At 43.9% G+C, this 22,097-nt stretch overlaps 5 protein-coding genes across 5 annotated transcripts; all 5 read right to left on the bottom strand.

Moving 5' to 3' along the window:
• Positions 1-1,441: 1,441 nt before the first annotated feature.
• On the bottom strand, positions 1,442-2,206 carry LOC310864203 (electron transfer flavoprotein subunit beta-like; the record flags this gene model as incomplete). Its single annotated transcript, XM_083772792.1, has 1 exon — positions 1,442-2,206. The coding sequence occupies one exon, from the start codon at positions 2,204-2,206 to the stop codon at positions 1,442-1,444; it is 765 nt and encodes a 254-aa protein (XP_083628918.1).
• Positions 2,207-2,515: 309 nt separating this feature from the next.
• LOC310864545 (serine/threonine-protein kinase VRK1-like) lies at positions 2,516-4,941 on the bottom strand (the record flags this gene model as incomplete). The annotated part of the gene is made up of 2 exons (XM_083773234.1): positions 2,516-2,554; positions 3,694-4,941. 2 exons carry the CDS (start codon positions 4,939-4,941, stop codon positions 2,516-2,518), a joined length of 1,287 nt encoding a protein of 428 aa, XP_083629360.1.
• A 3,955-nt stretch (positions 4,942-8,896) lies between these two features.
• On the bottom strand, positions 8,897-10,069 carry LOC310864202 (pyruvate dehydrogenase E1 component subunit alpha, mitochondrial-like; the record flags this gene model as incomplete). Its single annotated transcript, XM_083772791.1, has 1 exon — positions 8,897-10,069. One exon carries the CDS (start codon positions 10,067-10,069, stop codon positions 8,897-8,899), a length of 1,173 nt encoding a protein of 390 aa, XP_083628917.1.
• A 3,218-nt stretch (positions 10,070-13,287) lies between these two features.
• On the bottom strand, positions 13,288-13,707 carry LOC310864544 (profilin-2-like; the record flags this gene model as incomplete). The annotated part of the gene is made up of 1 exon (XM_083773233.1): positions 13,288-13,707. The coding sequence occupies one exon, from the start codon at positions 13,705-13,707 to the stop codon at positions 13,288-13,290; it is 420 nt and encodes a 139-aa protein (XP_083629359.1).
• A 5,244-nt stretch (positions 13,708-18,951) lies between these two features.
• Positions 18,952-19,677, bottom strand: LOC310864204 (proteasome subunit alpha type-5-like; the record flags this gene model as incomplete). The annotated part of the gene is made up of 1 exon (XM_083772793.1): positions 18,952-19,677. The coding sequence occupies one exon, from the start codon at positions 19,675-19,677 to the stop codon at positions 18,952-18,954; it is 726 nt and encodes a 241-aa protein (XP_083628919.1).
• Between the last annotated feature and the right edge of the window lie 2,420 nt (positions 19,678-22,097).

Below are 22,097 nucleotides of genomic sequence, written 5' to 3'. Positions count from 1 at the left end.
TGCTGGCAGTGCTCTATTTTCTGCAGCCCTTCACTGTCACCATGGAACAATGGCACCTGGGAAATGCATTCCAAGATCGGAAACGCAATGACGCGTATCCCTCTGATCTGTGTTCTGGGAGTTGAAAGAGCGACAGAATGCATGTCAGATAATGCACACACCACGCACGCACGCACGCACACAGACACACAGATTGTGTTCTCATGTGATTTGATCTTTCAAATGAATTGAATGAGAACAGGGATTTGATGCAAATAACTGACACACACCCTTTTCCTCAAAACTTCAAACTTGAGGATAAGTAGACAAGGAATTTTTGATTGATTGATTGATTGATTTATTAACAGTTTGCAGAATTACAGTACAGTTCAATTACAACTCAATACAAAAACTGTTAACTGTGAGTGGACGACACATTATGCTTGTTTACAATAGGGCCCACCATTCGGCCTGGTGGAGACAATTACAGAATAACATGGGGAAAGTAGTATCGGGAAATATGTGATAGAGTTTAGCTTATGTCCATAAATATCATATGCACGCCACCTTAACCCTCACCTTATGCCTAAACTTTTTAGGCATTTTCTTATTTGTTGAGCGGCGCTAGCCCCTCCTACAGTATGCACAGCTTTGTGCTTAGCTGCTTGGCTGAGCATAAAATGTGATGTATGATGATAAGAGCGCCCCTCATTTCACACAAGTGTGATTTTTTTACTATTTTGAAACATTGCTAAATGGTAAATGGTGCATTTATATAACGCCTTTATCCAAAGCACTTTACATAGATTGTGCACACACATTCATACACTGATGGCGGAGGAAACCATGTGCAAGGCACCAACCTGCACATCAGGAGCAATTAGGCCGGGGTTCAGTCAGCTTAACCCATTCTGACCGGGCACCCATTTTGGTGTCAGCATCATGTTATGCTTTAGCTATTTAAAAATAGCAGATCTACAAGCTCATATCGCGCCACCGAGTGGCGCGATACGAGCTTGTAGGTCTGCCATTTTTGAAAAATCGAAGAGCGACTGACATTTTTAGAATCTGATCTCAGGTCGGAATGGGTTCATCAGACCAGTGTGTGTCCGGCGGAAACCTCGTATGAATCTGATCTCAGGTCAGAATGGGTTAAGGACATTTCGACACTAACTCTGGGGGAGCCTGAGACCGAAATGGGAACCTTGCTACTGGTCACTCTACTACAACTCCTGGAAGACCCCACCCCAGTAAACTTCTTGTCTGAACTACCATAAGAAATTAGAGGGATTGGGTGGATTAGGCTTCTGCTGTGAACAACCCGAAGCCCTATTATACTGTCATACAACAGTGTTGCACGTTGAAAATAGCCGATCTACTGTACAAGCTCACGTCATGTCAGCTTAAAGATGTGCTAATATCGGTCCGCAACGGCGTCGTGAAACATAGCAGGTATGATCCCTTATATCCTCCCTGCCTCCTTGAGTTTTCTCACCAGATCCTCTACCGTCTCCACCTTCAAGCCGGCCTTCCTCTGGGGAGGCTCATCCACTTTCAACACCTCCAACCGTGAGATCATGTCAATGTTCAACTCTGCCGGCTTCACGTTAGCTATCCTCTTCTTTTTGGCTTTCATGATATTGGGCAGAGTGGCGTATCTGGGTGTATTGAGTCGAAGGTCTGCAGTCACCACTGCAGGTATATTTAACATAATGGTCTCTTGTCCACCGTCAACTTCTCTCACCACTTTCACTCTTTCTCCCTCCAACACCACTTCGGATGCAAAGGTGCCTTGAGGCCAGTCCAGCAAGGCAGCTGTCATCTGACCTGTCTGGTTACAGTCATCATCAATGGCCTGTTTGCCAAGGATTACGAGTTGAGCCTCCTCCTTCTTGGCCAGAGCCGCCAGGATCTTGGAGACCTGCAGGGGTCCGATTGTATTGTATTCTTCTGCCGATGTGTCCACGTGGATGCCACGATCAGCCCCCATGGCAAGGGCAGTACGGATGGTCTCCAGTACTTGTGGCGGCCCACAACTGACTACTACCACCTCCTTAATCAGCTTCTTCTCCTTGAGCCTGACCGCTTCCTCCACAGCGATCTCACAGAAGGGGTTCATCGAGTGCTTCACGCCATCGGTGACCACACCACTGTTGTCTGCCTTCGTGCGAATCTTGACAGCATAGTCAACGACACGTTTAACTCCTACTAGAACGCGGCCAGACATTGCAATCGTGTATTGCGAGGTTTGCTTAGCTGTGGTGCTCCGGTGTTAAGCACAGTTGTGTTTATGCTCGCATCACTATAATGTCAATATGATGTCAGTCTTGCCCAAATGAGGAGTTCGATATGACAATCAAACTGGCTCCAAGCACTCATAGAAACCATATTTTAATGGAGTCATGGTGGATCCCCGAAGCTTCCTCACCTCGGTTTAAAGTTACCCGATGACCAGCCCATCATCATTTCTGTTCATTATTCGTTTTCATTCATCGTTTCATGCAGTCTTCATTCTTCATCATTGTATCTTTGACCATCAGAACACCAGCACACCGTGCTGGTTCCGTCTGAATACCTGTGCACACATCACATAAACTAGAGTAGTACCGTCTGAATACCTGTGCACACATCACATAAACTAGAGTAGTACCGTCTGAATACCTGTGCACACATCACATAAACTAGAGTAGTACCGTCTGAATACCTGTGCACACATCACATAAACTAGCGTAGTACCGTCTGAATACCTGTGCACACACATAAACTAGAGTAGTACCATCTGAATGCCAGCGCACATCAGAGTAATACCGCTTGAATACGAGCAGGTACAGTACTCAAAGTATAGTATAGTATCATCTGAATACCATCACACACTCATCAAACAGAGTAGGGCCTTACTTTGTTTGCAAGATTAGCTTCGGGAATGAATACACAGGCACGCGCGTGCACACACACGCGCGCGCGCGCACACCACGGACAGCGATTCTAGAATGACTGTCGCGGAGCATGGAGAAAGTCCACAAAGTTTATTTACTTAAGACCTATAACATAAAATTCAACTTTTTCAATTTCTTTTGTGTTTTTGGGGCTCCCATAAAAAATTGTTATATCACCACAAATAACCAATTTCGAACAATCATGGCTTTCATATCATATGGGTGCTTTAATGGAAATTGCTCTCAGGAACAGCTCAACTGATTTTGTCCTCATGGTGATGTCATCAATGTCACCCTACTACAATTCCTCAGCTTCTTCAGTCTTCAGTTCCAAATTTGCATTTCCACTTTGTTTATAATGTCCACCATTGTTGATTTTCCAAGCTGGCATGGAATGGAAACAAGCCTGTGTTTATCTAGCATAATTATTATAATGACTCAAATATTAAATAATCTGCATATCAGCACCCCCACCACCTCAGGGCATTGTGGTACTGCAGCTAAAACTGCTTTCAAAGTCCAGAAAGAAATGACAAGGACCATTAGAAGGGACATAGACAATATGATATTACATATTAAAAGCAGTTTTTAAATGCATGTTATTTGCGCTTTAAAGATGCATGCATGAGTAAAGCAGTTATATATATTTTTTTTAAATGAGAAAACTTAGTACCTTGCCTAATAAAAACAATATTGAAATGATAAAGCATAATTGACTAAATATTTGTTTAGTTTTGGGTCTGGGGCAGACCAGTGCATCAATAGGGTTGGGTCTTACCTCCCCTTCCTCAAAATCTTCACAATAATCTTCAACCTGTACCATTGGCTTTGATCTGGCTGATCTCCTGTCAGGGGCTGTGGTTTTATCAGCCTTCTGTTTTGACGGAGGCCTGGTGATGGTTGGACTCCAATGCACACCATTTTCACCATCCATCTCCATATCAACAGCCTTGGGTTTGGAAGACAATTGTTCTCGTCCTGCCATTTTGCCCCTGACTGGAGGCTCCAGAACCTCAGAGGTGGATCTCTGTGTCGGCCCTTCGTTTGGCCTAGACAGGTCAATCCTTCCCTGGGCACCGCTGGCCAGCAAGTCCCTAAGTCTGTGGTAGTCAGGGCGTTCCTGGTACCCCAGAGATTTGACATACAGTAGGAAATTGGCAAACTCATCCGTACTGGTTCGACTCGGAGACAGCTGCTGGACTGAGCCTGGCAGGTTATCCATCAGCATGGCCTTGGCCTCCTGGACCTGTGTTGGGTTCTTAAGAACTGCACCCCAGGGAAGAGTTCCACACAGCCAGTGAAGAAGACAGAAGCCTAGAATCTGGAGGTCCCCACGCCTGGATGGAGCGACTCCATTGTGTGCGTCCAGGCTGGTGTATTCGATGGTTCCATTATGGCCCTTCTTTGGGTTCTCCTTGTACTCTTTATGCACTCCGTCAGGACAGTACCTGTAGGACAGGCCATAGTCTAATAGGTACACCTTGTCAGGGTCTCTGTGACCCAGCATCAGATTGGCAGCTTTGATGTCGGCATGGACATACTCATTGTCATGGATGTACTCCAGCACGTCCACCAGTCCTCTGCCAAGTTGTAGCACCGTCGCCTTCTTCAGCCGACCTCCAGTGTGTTGGCTGGCTTTCTGCAGGTCGCTGCCCAGGCGGTCCATTACCATGAAGCGGTACTTGGTTCCATTGTGATCGGCCAGCCCTGATCCCCAGTAGGCTGGGATCCCCAGAAAGTCTAGCTTCCTGCTTCTTGTCCATTTCTGTATGCTCTCTTGCTTGGCTGCCCTCTGGTAGAACTTGAGCTCTGAGAATAGGGGCCCATTCTCGTGGTACTCAACTTTTATGACAAAATCACTGTCAGCTGCCACAGGTGTGTCCACATCCCGTGAGGCCAGATAGATCAACCCAAAGCCTCCTTGGCCAATGACCTTTCCCAGCCTCCATCTCTTCTTTTCTGTGTCAGTGACTAGAAAGCCTTCTGGGAGTGGTTTAGGCAGAGCCCTTTTCCTTGGAGGTGCCATGAATCTTTAGAAGTGAGGCAGATGTCTATTAAAACATAGGCTATATGTGTCTCTGTATTAACTGTTCATCTGGCACTGCTGAAAGCAAAACAAAACTTGATTGGTGTTGATGCCCTCCACTGCATTGCCTAAATGTTGGCATTTATCCAAATACGGACATCTGTGTCCTCCAAATGAATATGGACACCTGCGTCATGCCAAATATGGACATTTATATCGCAATATATAGTACTGTACATCATGGCTAGAAGACTTCTGAACACAAACCCCAAGAAGCCCCAAATAGTCCAGAGGAAGACATAGTGTGGAAAAGCTGCATCCGGATTTGGTTCCTCGGTCCAGCATGTGTTCTGACCCAACATCCTGAAAAGGACATTGCGCCAGTGAATAGCAAGCTTAGCTTTGCCCTAGTTAAAAAATATGCAGTATACATTACCAGGCTCCTGAAAAAGCACAGTGGTCCACATTTTATGTTGAGACAGATTGGTAATTGTAAATAGGCTAAATACATAATATTGTATATCCTTATGATATTGTTTCATTTCATGTCTCAGCTAAGATGTGGAAAAGCACAGTGCTGGTTATTCAGGCCACAATCATGTGTGTGTTACTCTTCATACTTTTTGGTTGGTATGTAGTTTGGCAGCTTTTCCTGTCCAAGTTCAATTTTCTGCGTGAACTGCAGACCTAGACTTCATTGTAACTTCTGATAATATTGCTGGATGGAACTAGCTCAAGAATGGGCAAAGGATTGTTCAGCCATAAACATGCAAAGAACCATGAAGAAATGTTAAAAGTCATGGATCTGGTGCATGTTTATTTTGCCTCTCTATCCTGATTAGATACAATTGCCCTAAAAATGCATGGATTAATTAAAAGCTGGAGAGACATGGAGACTCCCGTTACTGAACAAACACTACAGCAGTGAGTACTATCACAATATAGATCTTTCCCCGTTTCTCTCTCTCTTTCTTGCACTCTCTCCCGCTAGCTCTCCCTCTCTCCCACTTCCTGCTTGCAACTTCACCGTCCATAAAGCCGTGCCGAAGATACGAACGACCTCCTCCATAATACTCGAGGAAAACATAGGTCCCTTTCATGTCCGCGAGGTTAGCAAGGAATATCACCTAGCTAATACTAAGCATGTGTTGTATGGAGAATATAGGTTGCTACCTTCAGGAAGTGTACCAGCATACAATAAGGTCAGACTAAAGAGGTCCTTTGTCCACCAGTCGACGTTGAGGCTTAGTCAGGAGTTGTAGTAGCCACGGGGTAATCTAAGCGGTGGATATTGCTCTTGTCTTCATGTCTTTATGTATGTAAATTGTCTTGTTCTTTGTGTTATGTCAAATGTGTGTATATATGTTCTGCATACTTGGCTGCTGGGTCGCAAGACAAATTTCAGTGTGAACTGACAATAAAGTACTATATCATATATCATATCATATCATCCATTCTGTATTTATTCACTACACAGCCTTAACGCTGTGAAACGCAGAGAAAACAAAAACGTGAATATCAGACTTCATGTGACCAGTCTGACGTATCTATGAAGTATGATTCCATATTTGGGCACACGCTTCAAGCCATTTCGGCAGTTAGCTCTGAAAGATATAGCTATTAATGGAGAGGTACTACGTACTCTACGTATTGAACGATACATTCAAATGGTATTGATTGATACTTTGATAATTTAACATTGATGATTTGAAAGGTGTCTCTATCTATTGAACAAGTAACAAAACTGCAATTCACAATGAAATACAATGAGGAAAGGTTAATTTTGCCTGATATTAGAAAGAAAACAAAGTCTCATTTTGAAGGCACTGCTGTGATGAATGTGATGAGCACCAGCTGTCCCAGATACACATCTGAAGTACATGTGAAGCCGGGGTGAAAACCTTTATCACAGATGATAGCAAGGCAGAGAGAGACGATTGCTGCACCAAGCATTCCCAGAGGCATCGATCCCTGCTGCTATGTGCCTTTCATCTTGTGTGGAGGTGGCTCTGGACCAACGATGGCATAGACATTAAAGGTACGTATAGGAAGGTTCTCATGGATATAATCTATGCCAGTGGTTCTCAAACCTTTGCATGTCAAAGACCCCCATATTATATGTATTCCACATGGTTAGTATATAGTATGTAGTATGTAAGTAGTAGTAAGTATAGTATGTAGTATGTGGTTAGTATGTAGTGTGTGATCACCTTCATTGACTTCCAAAGGCTTTCAATGTGAGTATTCTCCATGCCTACGGAGTTCCAGAAAAGATGGTTCAGATGATAGAGTCAAGCTACAGCCAGACTCGAGCCAAGGTCCAAACCTGCGATGGTGAGACCAAAGAATTTGAGATTCTAGCAGGCGTCCTACAGGGTTACACTCTGGCCTGTTCGTTGTAGCGATGGATCATGCACTGAGACTTGCAATCAATGGCAGAGAGGAGACACTGGGGTTCACTCTGGTACCGAGGAAGTCAAGGCGAGTACACCCCATCATGGTCACTGACCTCGACTATGCGGACGACATCGCCCTAATCTCGGATACGAGAAAGGAAGGGAGCTACTACTGGCAGTAGAAAAGGAGTGCAGGAAGATCAGCCTCAAGCTCAATAGAAAAAAGCCCAAACCGAGTGTTGGTTTATAAACAGCGGGGCTCTGTACAATTGTAGTTGTGATTTGTCATTCTGTGTACGTACCTGACTGTCGGGACTCGAGACTGGGAAAGCCCACTGCATTTGCGGCGTGCCACAGACACTACTGACAGGTTACACTCTAGAGGAGAGCTGTTGGGAGGGAGGCGGGGCACATGTTGCCTATGCATATGGTATGGTGTGTGGCTGTGTGTGCTATAGCAGCAGCCACCACCAGGCTCCGCCAAACTTTGTTCAACTCAACTGTCATTGCATCTCTGTATTATAATTTCATTTTACAGACGGCACGGGTGGGCGGCCGTGTGCCCCCCTTGCCTCTGGGCCCCCACGCAGTAGCGTTGTCTGCGTCACGGTTACGTCACTGCATAACAGGAAAAAGCCCTGGATGGAGTATACACAAGAATGCTATGTATGAATGGCACCTAGGTGTCACATGGACGGACCGCATCAGAAATGTGGACCTCTATGGGGACCTACCACGGCTAGCCCCTCCTATATTCAGCTATTGTGTAGATTTTCATCTTACACAAAATTCCCATTGACAATGAATGGATAATTTACGTCATATGTGGACAAGCAAATCGGCTAATTTTGTCTGACACAAAGTTTACATACCCATTGACAATGAATGGATGACGTACGATGATACGATGGGTGTGATTTTTTATATCTTTGTAGATGGGGAGAGAAGATTTGAGGTAAGAGCACCATTCCAGGACAGATTATTGTCTAGTGGGGCAGAATGGAAGGAGTAGGGTGGAGGTGCTATGTCAGTCAGTCAGTCAATCAATCTGAGATTGCACAAAAGTACATTTCTACAAAGCAGACAGTTGTTTTAAAGGTTTGAAACCTGTTGCTTGCATCAGTACATGCATACAGTATATTGTCTGGGGCCAGAGACACAGCAATCACTTTTCATTATTATGAATTATTATTTGTAAGCTTTAGCTTTGGTGAATACATAACACTATAAAACGGTATGTACCGATGAGCGGGACACACTTTAGCTCAGTGGTTTTCAACCGGTGGTGGGGGTTCCAGGTGGTCTCCAGTTAACTCTTAAAAGAGCTTAAAATAGTTTCATTTTACACTCTCAAGGTGTTAAGTTATTGTTAAACAGTCTACAACCTTTGACCTCTCCTAATGGTACCATATCAATACAGCATGGAATTGTGGACAAATTGTATCCAACGACAACATAATATCCTGTCGGTTTGAGAGGCTGAATTTCATCAAATTGTGGTCCATGGCTTAAATGCTGAATAAATAACCTTGATATGAAAAGGGTTGAAAACCACTGCTTTAGCTAACAGACTTCAGCTTGGTCCAAGGAGTTGTGCCTCTCACTTCTAAGGGCTGATCATTGCAGAAGATGTGGTTGCACAAGTCCTCCAGAGGGGGCTCTGGATCTGTAGTGGCAAACAGCGCTGCATCTTCAATTTCTTTCTTCACCTCTGCATCAATCCCCTTAAGTTCCTCCACGCTGGTCATATTATTGCTCAGCATGCGGTCCTTGAGCATGAAGATGGGGTCAGTCTTGCTGCGCACCAACTGGATCTCATCACGAGTACGGTAACTGACACCGGGATCACTCATACTGTGTCCATGGTAACGGTAGGTCTTCAGTTCCATGACGACGGGACCCTTCCCCGATCGGCAGTGATCGGCTGCAAATTTGGTGGCTTCCCTGACACTGAGCACATCCATTCCATCTACCCGGAGGCCAGGAATGAAGCCACCCCTCTTGTAGTAGTCAGTGCTGGCGGAAGCTCGCGCTGCAGAGGTACCCATGCCATACTCGTTGTTCTCACAGATGAAGATGACAGGCAACTTCCAAAGAGCCGCCATGTTGTAGGCCTCAAAGATCTGACCCTGGTTGGCTGCACCATCACCATAGAGGCTGACACAGATCTCGTTGTTTCCCTGATATTTGCAAGCAAGGGCTATACCAGCTCCCACAGGAACCTGAGCTCCCACAATACCATTCCCCCCATAAAAGTTTTTACAGTACATATGCATAGAGCCTCCCTTGCCCTTGGCAATTCCTCCTCTCCGACCAGTGAGCTCGGCCAGGATTTCTCTGACTGTTCCACCCCTGGTGAAGGCGTAGCCGTGGGCACGATATGCCGTTATCAGGTGGTCTGTTGGGTTAATGCCTGCCTCGATACCAACTGCACATGCTTCTTGGCCGTCGTACAAGTGACAAAAGCCCCTGATTATCTTTTGCTTATAGAGCTGGTCAGACTTCAGCTCCATGCGCCTAATGGTCTGCATGGTCTTGTAGTATTGCAGACCCTCCTCGCGGGTCAGGGCCGCCTGGACAGGCAGGGCCTCTTCAATGTTGTGCACATCACATTTCTTTATGTCAAAGGTGGCCTTAGGGGTAAAGGCAGCACATGTACGTGCTGACATGACCGCTGCAGTGCCATTCCCCTGAGCACCTGCTCTCATAACTTTTGAAATATTAGCCAGCATCTTAGATATGATGATTCTTACTGGATCCAGAGTTGACGTCTTCCGTCCGTCGTAATGGAGAATGTGTTTAGGGCAATGGCAGCAATGACTTCAAGATGTTGAGTCAGAGGACTTAAGCTGAAGCGCTCTCATGGACTGTGATAGCTACTCTTGGGTTAATTGTAAGGGTTCTTTTCAGAGATGTTGCTGTTTCTTTTATATACTCTTTTATACTCACATCGTCACACTCATGTCACACTCATCATCACTCAACCATAACCATAGTTCCCAATACGGCTATGCCCAAAGATGGAGTGTGTTGTTGTCCAACGTTTGTTTAGAGCACTTTCAACAAAAATTGTTTTCCAGCCAAGTCTATGGACTTTTAATGTTTGTTTAGAGCACTTATGACAACGTGAGATGTCATGTGGCCAATATTATACATCTTGTGTCTGGTTTGTTTTATACAATAACATAATGTATTCATGTCTCGTAACATATATAAGTGGTAGTGAATCTGCAATAAATGAAAGTCACAGTGGGCTCCCAGCTCACACGGAAAAATGCAGTACCAGTTTACCTTCATAAACAGATCCCATAGACTTTCGTTTTCATACAGTGTTTTGCCTGCATCGGGGGGGGGGGGGGGGGGGGGGGAGAGAAAAGAATATCTTCATGATAATTTATAAATGAGGTGTAACGGAAATGTATTCTATGAGCTTGACTTCCAGGTGTGTTGTTCTGGCATATCAAAAAAAGAGAGAGCCAGATAGATGTCATGACGAGGGCATGGCGGAAAGAGATTGTTCCTGCTCTTGATGATGTCAGCTCTTGTCATTCATTGACAAGTGATAAAACAATCTTGCAAGTTGCAAGCACAGATCCCCACAGTATAACATTGTATTGGGCGTTATAAGGGACTAGTTGGTTGGGAGTAGTGGTTGATTAATGACGAGGGACAAGTCCCCACCCCATGTGTCTGTCTGTCTTTAGACAGCAAATATCCTGCACTGTTGGCCCAAATCTACGTGAAACTGTGCACATCGATGTGATCCTGGTGGCGATATAACAGGCTAATTTGCATTTTTATCTATAATAATAACTGGACAGATCCACATGGAACTTTGCACACACATTCCCTAGAGGCCAAAGGAAAAACATATGCCCTGCATGTTTCACATCTACCTTTAATAGCGCACCAGGTGGCACTATCAATTTTTTTATTATTAGGATTAGGATATTACTCCTACGGATTTTGTCCAAACATCACTCAATTTGATACACTCTGAGGAGCACTTTTTCTACGGTGAGGGGAAAAAAAGAAAGAAAAACTATTTTCGGTCTCCAGGCAGCAGTTAACTGTACACACTATAAGTAAAGAGCAGGTTCTATTCATGTAGTAGGCTATGCATAATGCTTCTTTATATGCACCCTATATGTTACTAGCATTGTATACAATAGGGATGGAGAGCGTAGTTGATGGGTGCTGCCGGGAGAACAGGTGTGGAGTGGACCCTGTGAGCCTGTGCATTAATCCGGGCCAGCTCAGCATGCTCTACAACAGTGAAGTTTGGTATAGCAGATTTAGTTGGGACAGTTAGGTTTGACAACCTTACTTAAAATGTTATTTTGCATCGTTTCCACCAAAGAGGACAGCCATTATTCAGTACTCAAGGTCATAAGAAACCTCTTGCGTTGGCACAAGGGGAAAGTGGGGAAACTTGGGGAAAGTACATTTGCAGTGGAAATTACATTTTAGATAGCCAGTTCCGGGAATCGAACTTGCAACACTTTCCCAGGCGGTCCCTCAGCCATTCAGCTATGCCCGGCCCGCCCACAAGAACATCAGAGAAGTTGTGTAACAACCAGTCACAGCATGGAAGAATATAACTATAGAACACTGAGATTTATTTTAAGTTGTTGGTGTCATACACTTTAAAACGGCTTCGGACAACACAAGATACTAGTATAAACTATACATACTCTTTTCCATGAGACCCTGTCCTTCAGTCTTGTGGGCGGACATGGGTAGAGAGGCCACCTGCAAAAGGTGTCCATGAAGAAGACATTTAACCCTCAACTGTTCCTTCTTGAGCTCTCATCTAAGCAGCCATTATCTGAGTGAATTTGAACTGAATTACCAGTTCTCCCCCTATCTTGTACCAACGCATTCATTGTCTCAAACCATGCAGACTGCAGAGGTGATTGATGACCATGGGTGCCAAGTAATTGCTGTCATCTTTGGTGGAATGAACACCGCAGCTTTGTCACTTTTAACACCTGAATGTAAGAATACTGACTGTAGAACAAGAGTCTATAGGCTGGTAAACCTGGTTTACTTGACTACTCACTCTCTGCACTTGCAAAGTACTATTTGAACATTTTTAAATACACTTATAGAGCTACCTTTTAATTTACATGCAACCAGGGGAAAAAAAATAAAGAAAAAACAAACAGTCAAACAAACAAAAAACATGGGCTTGGACGACTTTTTGGCTAGAACTGGTGCAAAACATGCTCGCAATGAATCTGCCAGGTGCAGCAAGCTCTTGTAGCACGCATTTTCGTTCGTTTCCGACGTTCTTTTGTTGGTTCACTCACTGTTTTCTTATGGTTGTCCTCTAGCTCCAGTTAGCTCATAACATTAGCTTCTGTTAGCTTCTGTTCCCACTCGCTCCACGCTGCGGCGTTCAGAGTATGGGTTTTTATGCCATCAGACTGGGGACTGGCCTTAAGTCAGACCTCCCGTTAGTCCGACCTGTGCTGCAGATTAGAAATCACCCGTGCTGTGGGTTACAAATCACCCGTGGTGCGGCTAAACATCCGTGGCTTCCGTGGGAGGTCGGACCAATGCCACGCTACGTTTCTACTGTTCAGACTGTTATTGGATTAGGATGTAGCCAATCATGGCTAGGTCGCTAGTAAGGCCACTAGGAGGCAGTCAATTCCACTAAAGTAGTCTTTACGGTCGCCAGTAGTGGTGGGTAAAAATGTAGTCCAGGCACTTTTCAAGCATCTGGCAAAAACCCTAGTTTGACCCAATGTACTTAAAGCAGAATATTCTTTCTCCGCATAATGTTAAGGGTAGGCTACCCCAACTTTCAGCAGCTAGCTGTCACATATTCCCATAGGGACATTGCATTTCAGTCTTTGTGTGAGATGTGTTACCTTTACAAGACATTTCTTGGTAAGGAACTTATTCCCAGATTGGATTTTCGTCTGATAATATTCCCTTAGCATTAATATCCAGATCTCCTCAGGTAGTCAGCAGTGGTAAACACTTTCTGGTTGAGCAGTCCTCCATGGATACCTTCCTTCCCCATGACTATAACCAGTACCTTGTTGGCTCTTCCTGTGGCTATGTTGTATGTTGGCTCTCCTCCTTGACTCTTTGTCTTGATGTCCATTGACCAGTCCGTGTCAACTTGGAAGCTGTCTCTGATGACTGAGCATTTCATATTGCCCAAAGTGAGCCCGCTGGTGAAGAAGCCTAGTCGATCATTACCCACTATGATGTCAATTTCTTCACTTGTTATGTTGCTAAATCTACCGCCAGGATACGATGCCCACACATATTTGGCGGCCGCGTACCCAACAATGGCCGCATCCTGGCAGATGCCATCAGCCATCAGGTCGTCCACGTAGCTTTCCCAGGTCATATTGTTTTTCAAATGTGGAGAAAATGTCTTTGTCAGTTTAGTTACAGGTGAAAATGTCTTTGTCAGATTAGTTACAGGTGCAAGTGATGAAGAACTGTGGTCAAGTGGCTTTATTGTGAACGGTTCCAAAAGCACACTACCCTGTTATCTTTTGCCAAAGCTGTGAATACTTTCAATATTTAACCTTTTATAACTATTAATGGAGAGGCAAATAAGGAAATGATCATAGAGGACTTACATCATAGACTGACTGGCCAAATATGGTATCATAGAGGGCTGATGTCATATACTGCCCTTTCTCACTGCTATCTGGTAACTGATCTGGCTTTTCTGAAAGTAGTGAGCAACATTTAACAATATAAATAAATTGTTGTAGGCTTAATCATCAATAAACAACGCATCGCATCTGCATGATGCATGCATCTGCGCGTCTACAGTACAGAGGTCCGCCGGTTCTAGTCCAACAAAACATAAATAAATCCAGTCCAGATCTGAGCAACCTATACCTATAAAGCCACTGGACGCATGGGCTAAGCCTTTTTTTATTATTAAGGAAGATCAGCATGCATGTCACCGTGTTCTGTTTGTTGACTTTTCGCTGACGAGAAAACCCTCAAACATCGATAGCACATGGCTAACTTGATAGCCGTAAAAGCCGTGCCAGTGTGGGGACTCGGGAGACGGATAGGAGGAGGAGGAGGAGGAGGAACCGGCAGCGGCTGTAAACGTTCTACCTCCAGGCCAAATGGCCAATAATGGATTTAATAATGTAGGTCTCTGCATTGATACGGTCGACATGTGTTCATCTCGTCTCGCTGTCACTCGCTTACATTTCGACTACCGCAAAGCTACCGTTGTAGCCAACTAGCCATTGAAGTACAACAGAGAACTTTGGGACATTGAGGGGGCAGAAAACAGCGCCCGAGCGCTGTTCATGCAGCCTGGAGTGTGACAAGCTGGGCGGCGCAAATAGCAATTTTAGGCATGTGTGCAACATGACAACTGTTTTAAAGTATTGTACAGTGACAGCTACAGTCTCTGTAATGTTTATGTTGTACTATTACTAAAAACGATCTAAAATAAAGGGATTTAAGATCAGAACACATATTTATTATTATGCAAATTAACCGTTAAAGCTGATAAAAAATATCAGGATGTTTCTTAACGGTCGTCTAACCGGTTAGCCGGTTAACCCCTGACATCCCTAACTGTGTCAGATCATCAGCTCCACAACAGGGTGAGTTCCATATATGGAGATCTAAGGGTGGCAGCTCCGCAGCGGGGGCAGTGCCTTGAGTGTACAGGGTGTGCCGATGTAGAGTTGCCGGAGCGACGGGCGGTTTTCCAGGTTCTCATAGTAATCTGCGAAATACGGCCGCAATTATACAGTAATAATATTATAATTAAATAGTATTATATATAATTATATTTAGGTCTTGATTATCGATTATCGATTGTGTCACATTGATGCATTGCATTGCATAACCAAATTGCGATGCATTACTTATTATTTTTGACACCACTATAGGGCTATCAGATTAGATGCTTAATCAGTTATCATTTTAAACAGGAGTATTTAAACAGCAGTGAACACACATATTTGGTGAACGAAATTAACCCGGTCACTTCCGTGAACCCATCCAAGAAAGAGTGAGGGCATCATAGATGGGACACAAGGGGCTTGGTGACTGGGGGAGATTGCGGGTAGTCAGACAGTCTGACTATCAATGCAACAGTTAGCCTTAAAAAAAAAAAAAAACATCAACTCAATAACTCACTAACTAAGATATTCAATAGAAATTCTTATTTTTTCTAATGCTGTATTTAGCCATTACGAGCGCAAATATCTGATGCTAACTGTGCTAGCCTACTAGTAGAGATAGGGTGGCCAGACGTCCGGTTTAACGCCGGACAGTCCGGTTTTAGACCCACCTGTCCTCCTCCCACCTCAACCTCTGGCCGGACACATAATTGTCCGGTTTTTTGTGATATACAGTGCTTGTGTAATTTACTGTCATTTACGTCGTCTGCCTGGGTATTAAAATCTCCGCAGCGCTGCTCAGCTCCGCCTCCGCAGCGAGCCGGCCACACTGTCTTAAAAAGAGAGAGGCTAGTGGAGACGTTCAGAGTGTTGCCATGTCCGCTTAATTATAAGCGACTTTAGGCTTGTTTTATATAGGCTACTAAGCCTAGTCAGGCTTCTTTTGGGCTTGTTTTCATAGACATGGTTGCTTGGTTCTCTTCCAAAACTGGGCAACACTGCCAGTGGGATGGTCGGTTTGTTTGTTGTGCTCTCACAATCACTTTAGTATAGTTAATGCAGAGATAAACAAACCAAATATGCCGAAATGAAAAACTACATTTAATGAGCAATGGAGCAAGGAACTCGACATCATAAAGAAAGGGAGGCTGTGTGAACATAGGCTACTGGCATCATTCTATGTCCCACACCGATGACCATAAAACTGTATAAAAAAAACCACAAGAAAGAGATTAAACATAAAACATATCTAAACATGAAATAAAATAAATTTATTCTAAAATGAATGGCCTTTGTGGTACCCTATAATTTAAAAAGGTTAATTTAATTAGCAAATATATGTTCTCTGTGGACATAATGCTGGAGATGATGGTGGTGAAAATCAGGTGCAATAGTAGTAGTAATAATAATAATATATGGGGGGGGGGGGGATCTGGGAGGGGGGGGGTCGGGGGAGCGAGCCCAGCAAAAGTGTCCTCCTTTCTGAGGTCTTGCAGGTGGCCACCCTAAGTAGAGAGATTGACAATCGAAGCAACAACAATCCCATAGTCTGAAGTGACGGTGTGTCTGGCACGGCCAATAGATTACATTAGAGTATGTCACGTGGTGTTGCACTGTTGAGTATGGAATGTGCACAACCGAGGAACGACTTGACTCGAGTGAATGCTGACTGGGTCTGTGCAGGGGGAAATCCGTAGCTTACGGTAGTACAGAACGACCGAAATTAACTAAATGAACAGGTATTTTTACTTAACGACCTTGAATTAATGAAATTAGCAATAGTTCCCATCACTAGCAGGCCTAAGGGAGAGGAAATTATCACTTCTCCTGTAGGCAGGTGATCACCTCTCCCCTCTTTACAGCCCCCTCCTTTTTCCTTCCACATTGATTGCATACGGCCCAAATGGAAACAAGACCGCAAGGACTTTTTTCTGCGCTATCCCTTATAGACCGAGTCTAAGTTGCTGTTTATTTTACATTTATGTCTAATAAACTAATCAATCGATCGGTGGCCGATCACCGATCCGATCGGATCGGGCGTGCAAAATCCACCGATCCGCGAAACCGATCAACAAAGCAAAAAGCTTTGTTTTACAGTTTTACATCGAAAATAATATGTGTCACTTTCTCGGTTCTGCACCGCTACTGGAGAAGTATAGCACACACCCCAGGGATGGAGGGGGGAGCGAGAGAGAAAAGAGAGAGAGAGAGCGTCTTCACCCCAGCGAGGGAGGGAGACGGAGAGAAAGGGAGAGAAAGAGAGAGAGAGAGAACTGAGAGAGAGAGAGAGAGCGCGTCTTCACCCCAGCGAGGGAGGGAGACGGAAAGGGAGAGAAAGAAAGAGAGAGAGAGAGAGAGAGAACTGAGAGAGAGAGAGAGAGAGAGAGAGAGAGAGAGAGCGCGCGTCTTCACCCCAGCGAGGGAGGGAGACGGAGAGAAAGGGAGAGAGCGCCTCCAGTCCAGAGCCTTACCTTTTTTCTCATTGACCAGCAGAAAAGTGAGCAAACTATAATCCAAATTGTTAGACAAGTAGTGTGCCCTGATACAACTTTCTTGGAAATGTGTGTGTTGCCTGCAGTGGCAGCCAGCCAGTAAGATGAGCCTGTGCATTTCACGGTTTTTCACCCTGTATAACTTGAACGCATAGGCAAGGCAATAAAGACCATTCATGAATGACAGCTGTATGAGGATCGCGTGATGATTCTAATGTACAGCACAGGATTCTATAGGTCACCACTTTTGGTGTGACACACACAAGGCTTCCGTTTCTGTTTACAATGCGTTGTCAACACGTGTTGAGTTGACAAAGATTGACAGATTTCGGAGAAGACTGATAGTTTATCCTTTAGTAATTAGGCTGTGGAAACTACTTTTGGATTTATTGGGATTGGCAATTTGGGGAAAGGAGGAGGAGGTGATCAGCAGGCTATGGAGCCCCGCTCAGGTTAGCGGAAAATGACCGTTGCCAGGTTTTTTTTTATAAGTAATTTGTTTTTATTTATTTAAAAATTAAATATTAATATTAATATTAAAAAAAGATTGGGACCGGGATCGGAAGTGGCCGATCTTTAAAAAAAAGATCTGTGATCAGGATCGGCCCCCAAAAACGTGATCGGAGCATCCCTAAATCAATACATTGAAAAACAAGAGCCTGAAACATTTTAGATGACTTATTTCAGTTGCCTGAATAGATTAATGCAGGTGGCATTCACTGAAAGATAGTATTTATATTATTTATTGCTTGTCCTGTCAAATCTCATTGATGTCAATGCATTCTGTCTAACTTCAGGCTCCAGTTGTTTGTTTCCCAGTCCCTGAAAAAAATGCCTACTGGAATTGCAGAACCAAGTTAAGTGACATTTCTACGCTATCCTTCTTTCATAATAATCGATTGGTGAAACAGGGGCTATAGGCTTCTCTCAGTCAATCAGTGAAAGGTAAATATGACCGGCAGGTCAAACTGCAACAGGGCACTTCCAACCTCTGCACACAGACTGTCAACATCTTGGGCATGGGCAATACCTGCTTGGATGTACATAGAAAATATGTACTTTCACTTATATAATATTAATGCAATAGAATAAAACAAAAAACTTTGGCATGTTCAATCTTAAACATGTCTTTTACTATTTTTTGTCATACCACAACAGAACAATGTTTGTGAACATTTGGTTTTGGTTACAAATTGGTTACAAATTCAACACTTGACCACATGAAGCCTCTCCCTATTCCCTATGTCATTAGAGGCATTACATTTTGGCTAAAATGGCTGATCTGCAAGCTCACATGTTACAACGCAACACATGTTGAGATTTGGTTTATAAGTAAAAGGGAAGTGGACTCCGGTCAATGAAGCTCATGTGGTTAACATAGGTTGATGATGCATGCAACATGGGAGTGTTGGCAGCAGAGAACATATGGAAATGCTCAGGCCACGATTTCCTTCCAGAGGTCAGAGATGTAACTCCAGTCCTTCCTGAGCTCTATATGTCCTTGATAACGTCCTCCAGCTCTTCTCTGGAATACATGTGGAAGGTCTTCCCCGGTTGCATTGTGGCCAGCTCGATGTTGGTGGCGCTGAGCTTCTCTTCCATCACCTGCTTCAGAATGGTGAGAGACGCCTTCATGGCCTCTTTTAATGTCATGGACTTATGGTAGACCTCCTGCAGTGAGCTCTGAGCCCCCTCGGCGGCCGAGCCAATGGCTCGAGCAGCACACTGCACGAATGTGCCAGATGGATCCATGTGGTAGAGCTGGGGTCCCTTTTCATCTAGTCCCCCGAGGAGGAGTGCTACACCAAATGGCCGACTCATGGCTCCAGCTTCCGCGTCCTCTTCTCCAAACTGGAGAGCAAGTTTGGACACAGCCTGAGTAACACCCTCCACAGTCATCGTCTCATTGTAAGTGAACCAGTGGTTCTGTGTTTCCACTCTTGCTTTGTCGATGAGAGTCTTGGCGTCAGCTATCAAGCCGCTCATGGCACAACCGATGTGAGAATCAATCTCCACAATCTTTTCAATGCTGCTGGGCTCCATCAGAGGAGAGGTGATCCTCTTTTCCACGACCAAGCACACTCCCTCTGATGTCTGGATGCCTATGGCCGTGGATCCCAGCTTTATTGCTTCAATTGCATATTCAACCTGAAATAATCGTCCTTCGGGTGAGAAGGTATTGACCCCGCGGTCATATTCTGCCCTTGTGAGAAACATTTTAAGTAATATCAGTACCCTGAATAGTGATTATTGCCAGCTACAGAGTTTTTATATATATACACCCTTGATGATGTAGCCATGATGTAGTACATACATGATGTACGTCCACAGACGTCCATATTTGTATCGGAGTTCATGGATGGAGTCATAGATGACTAACTTCACAGAATTGCTACATGATGTCTGAAGTCCAGATGTCCCATGATGTAATCAATGTTCCATCTTAAAGGTAAGATCTCTGTGTCTAAACGGATGCCCAAACCAAGAGTGCTCAGTGTACATTTAAATCATTGTTGGGGGGCACTAGGCCCTCCTATGTCCAGCTTTTAGTGTGTGTGTGTGACAATTTTACGTCATAGTGTAAACACAAACATTGCGTAACACAAACACTGATATGTTGTATACTAGTCCTTACCTGGTTTGAATATATGAACAGCAATATGAGGCAAAGTGTAGGCTACAGACTGACAGACATTTTTCGGTGCTTTCATAGATAGACAGACAGACAGACAGACAGACTCTCAACTGTCAGTAAGAAGTCGGCGGTGATGATGTGCGATAATAAAGAGGCCTTTGTCCTTTGTCCCCACACAAGTTTTGCCATTGACAATGAAAGGGGAATTCAGGTCAAATGTCCGCTAGATATTGTCCCCTCAAGATTTGCCATTGTCAATGAACGAAGAAATTAAAATGTACTTCATATGTAGACGTCAGACGAGCAAATCAGCTAATCAATCACAGGCAACAGGCATTCTGATTGGCCAGTATGAGATGATGCATGATGATGTACGATGATAAGAGCACCCCTCACTTCACAATTAAGTAATCCAAGGTGCCATTCAATTTACACTGGGTGTGATCTTTTGAGCGGCGCTAACCTCCCCAACGTATGGCTTTGTGTGTATGTTTCTCCCCCCATGATGTCATGTGGGCCACTACATCATCATAATATAAGGGCACCGCTCACTTCACAATCTGGGCTCTCATTTAAAGTTAACTAATAGCATCTGTATTGAAGACAATCCTGAGAAAACGGGAGGCATTTATTTGTGTGATGTTATTTGTTTCATGTCCTCAAACGAATTAAAACATTATTTTTGTTCTTGTTTGCCTCTGATTCGGTAAGACAACTGGGTGAGTGAAAGGGTGAACACAATATCAACACATTGCTGGAAGCCCTGCCCAGATTCAACCAACGCAACCATTTGGCTTGCCTGGCATCTATTCAAACTGAAAATACGATGCAATGATTGTGTTCTGTTGGGCTTCCTGTGATAAAGACCGTTCTGCATATTTTCAGGAAATGAAGCAACCATCACATACATTCATTTCAACAGATGGCTTGAAAATGTTGGTGGTAGCAGTTCTGTGAGTATCGACAGATGTTCAGGATCAATTATACCTGCAGGGAACACCTGCACCTTGAGTTGATGTAGCATTATGACAAATGTCCTCCGAATGTATGTATGAAAATATAAACCTTGAAATGTGGTTAAAAACAAAATTAAATGTAAAAGATGGTAGGCAAAAAAATCACGAATCTTCCATAAGAAATACCAGGCACTTCTCAACATTGAAAACCAGCACACACACACACACACACACGTTATGAGTGATTTTGGCCGCCTCAGTCAGAATAATAATACACAACCTCTCTTTATTTTCTTTTTCTCTCACTGCAGAACTTCTTTTCGTTGTCTATGGTGCTGAAGTTTAAGGGACATGGACTTTTATTTGTGCTAAATGGCTGCACGTCTAAACGTCCTACCTGGACTGTTGGATAATGACATTTGTGTTATACTAGAATTTCGCGGCCGCTTTGCGGTCGCTCATCCCAGAGTTACCTTCCCGCGCACTATGGGAAGAAAGAAATTGACTCCACATGTAGTAACGGATGGGTTATTAGTTTTTATTATGTGTCCTTATTAGTAAAGTGTAGTCAACACTTTATGGCTCATACACACTGCCCGGTATTTGCTCCGATTATGCTGTCGGGCGCTGACCGACAAAACGGCTGATCTGACGTTAAGCGGTGCCCAAAAGGTAGATCAGGATCTACCAGTATAGATCACAAAAGCTTTGCAGGTAGACCACATGACATGGCCCTAAAAATATATATAATTTTAATATAAAAAAACGATTTTTGCATCTGCCGCTTGAGATGACCTGAGATGACTTGTTTGATTGACATCAAAAAGGGCCTGTCAGCTCAAACACACAATGCAATACTTGTTGTTGCGTACAATCATCAGTAGCAAAGTCAAATACCAAAAATAAAAACCAATGGGATGATAGTTTTATTTTGCTGGTCGTTTTGAAAGTAGCTCTGAAGTAAAAAAAAAGTGTGGGCAGCCCTGGTATAGATGATTATATATATATATATATATATATATATATATATATATATATATATATAT

This window comes from Protomyctophum parallelum (assembly GCF_964188405.1).
Source record: "Protomyctophum parallelum genome assembly, chromosome: 9".
Classification (NCBI taxonomy): Eukaryota; Metazoa; Chordata; class Actinopteri; order Myctophiformes; family Myctophidae; genus Protomyctophum; species Protomyctophum parallelum.
The sequence above is the reverse complement of the archived record's forward strand: the minus strand, read 5'-3'. Positions and strand labels throughout refer to the sequence as shown.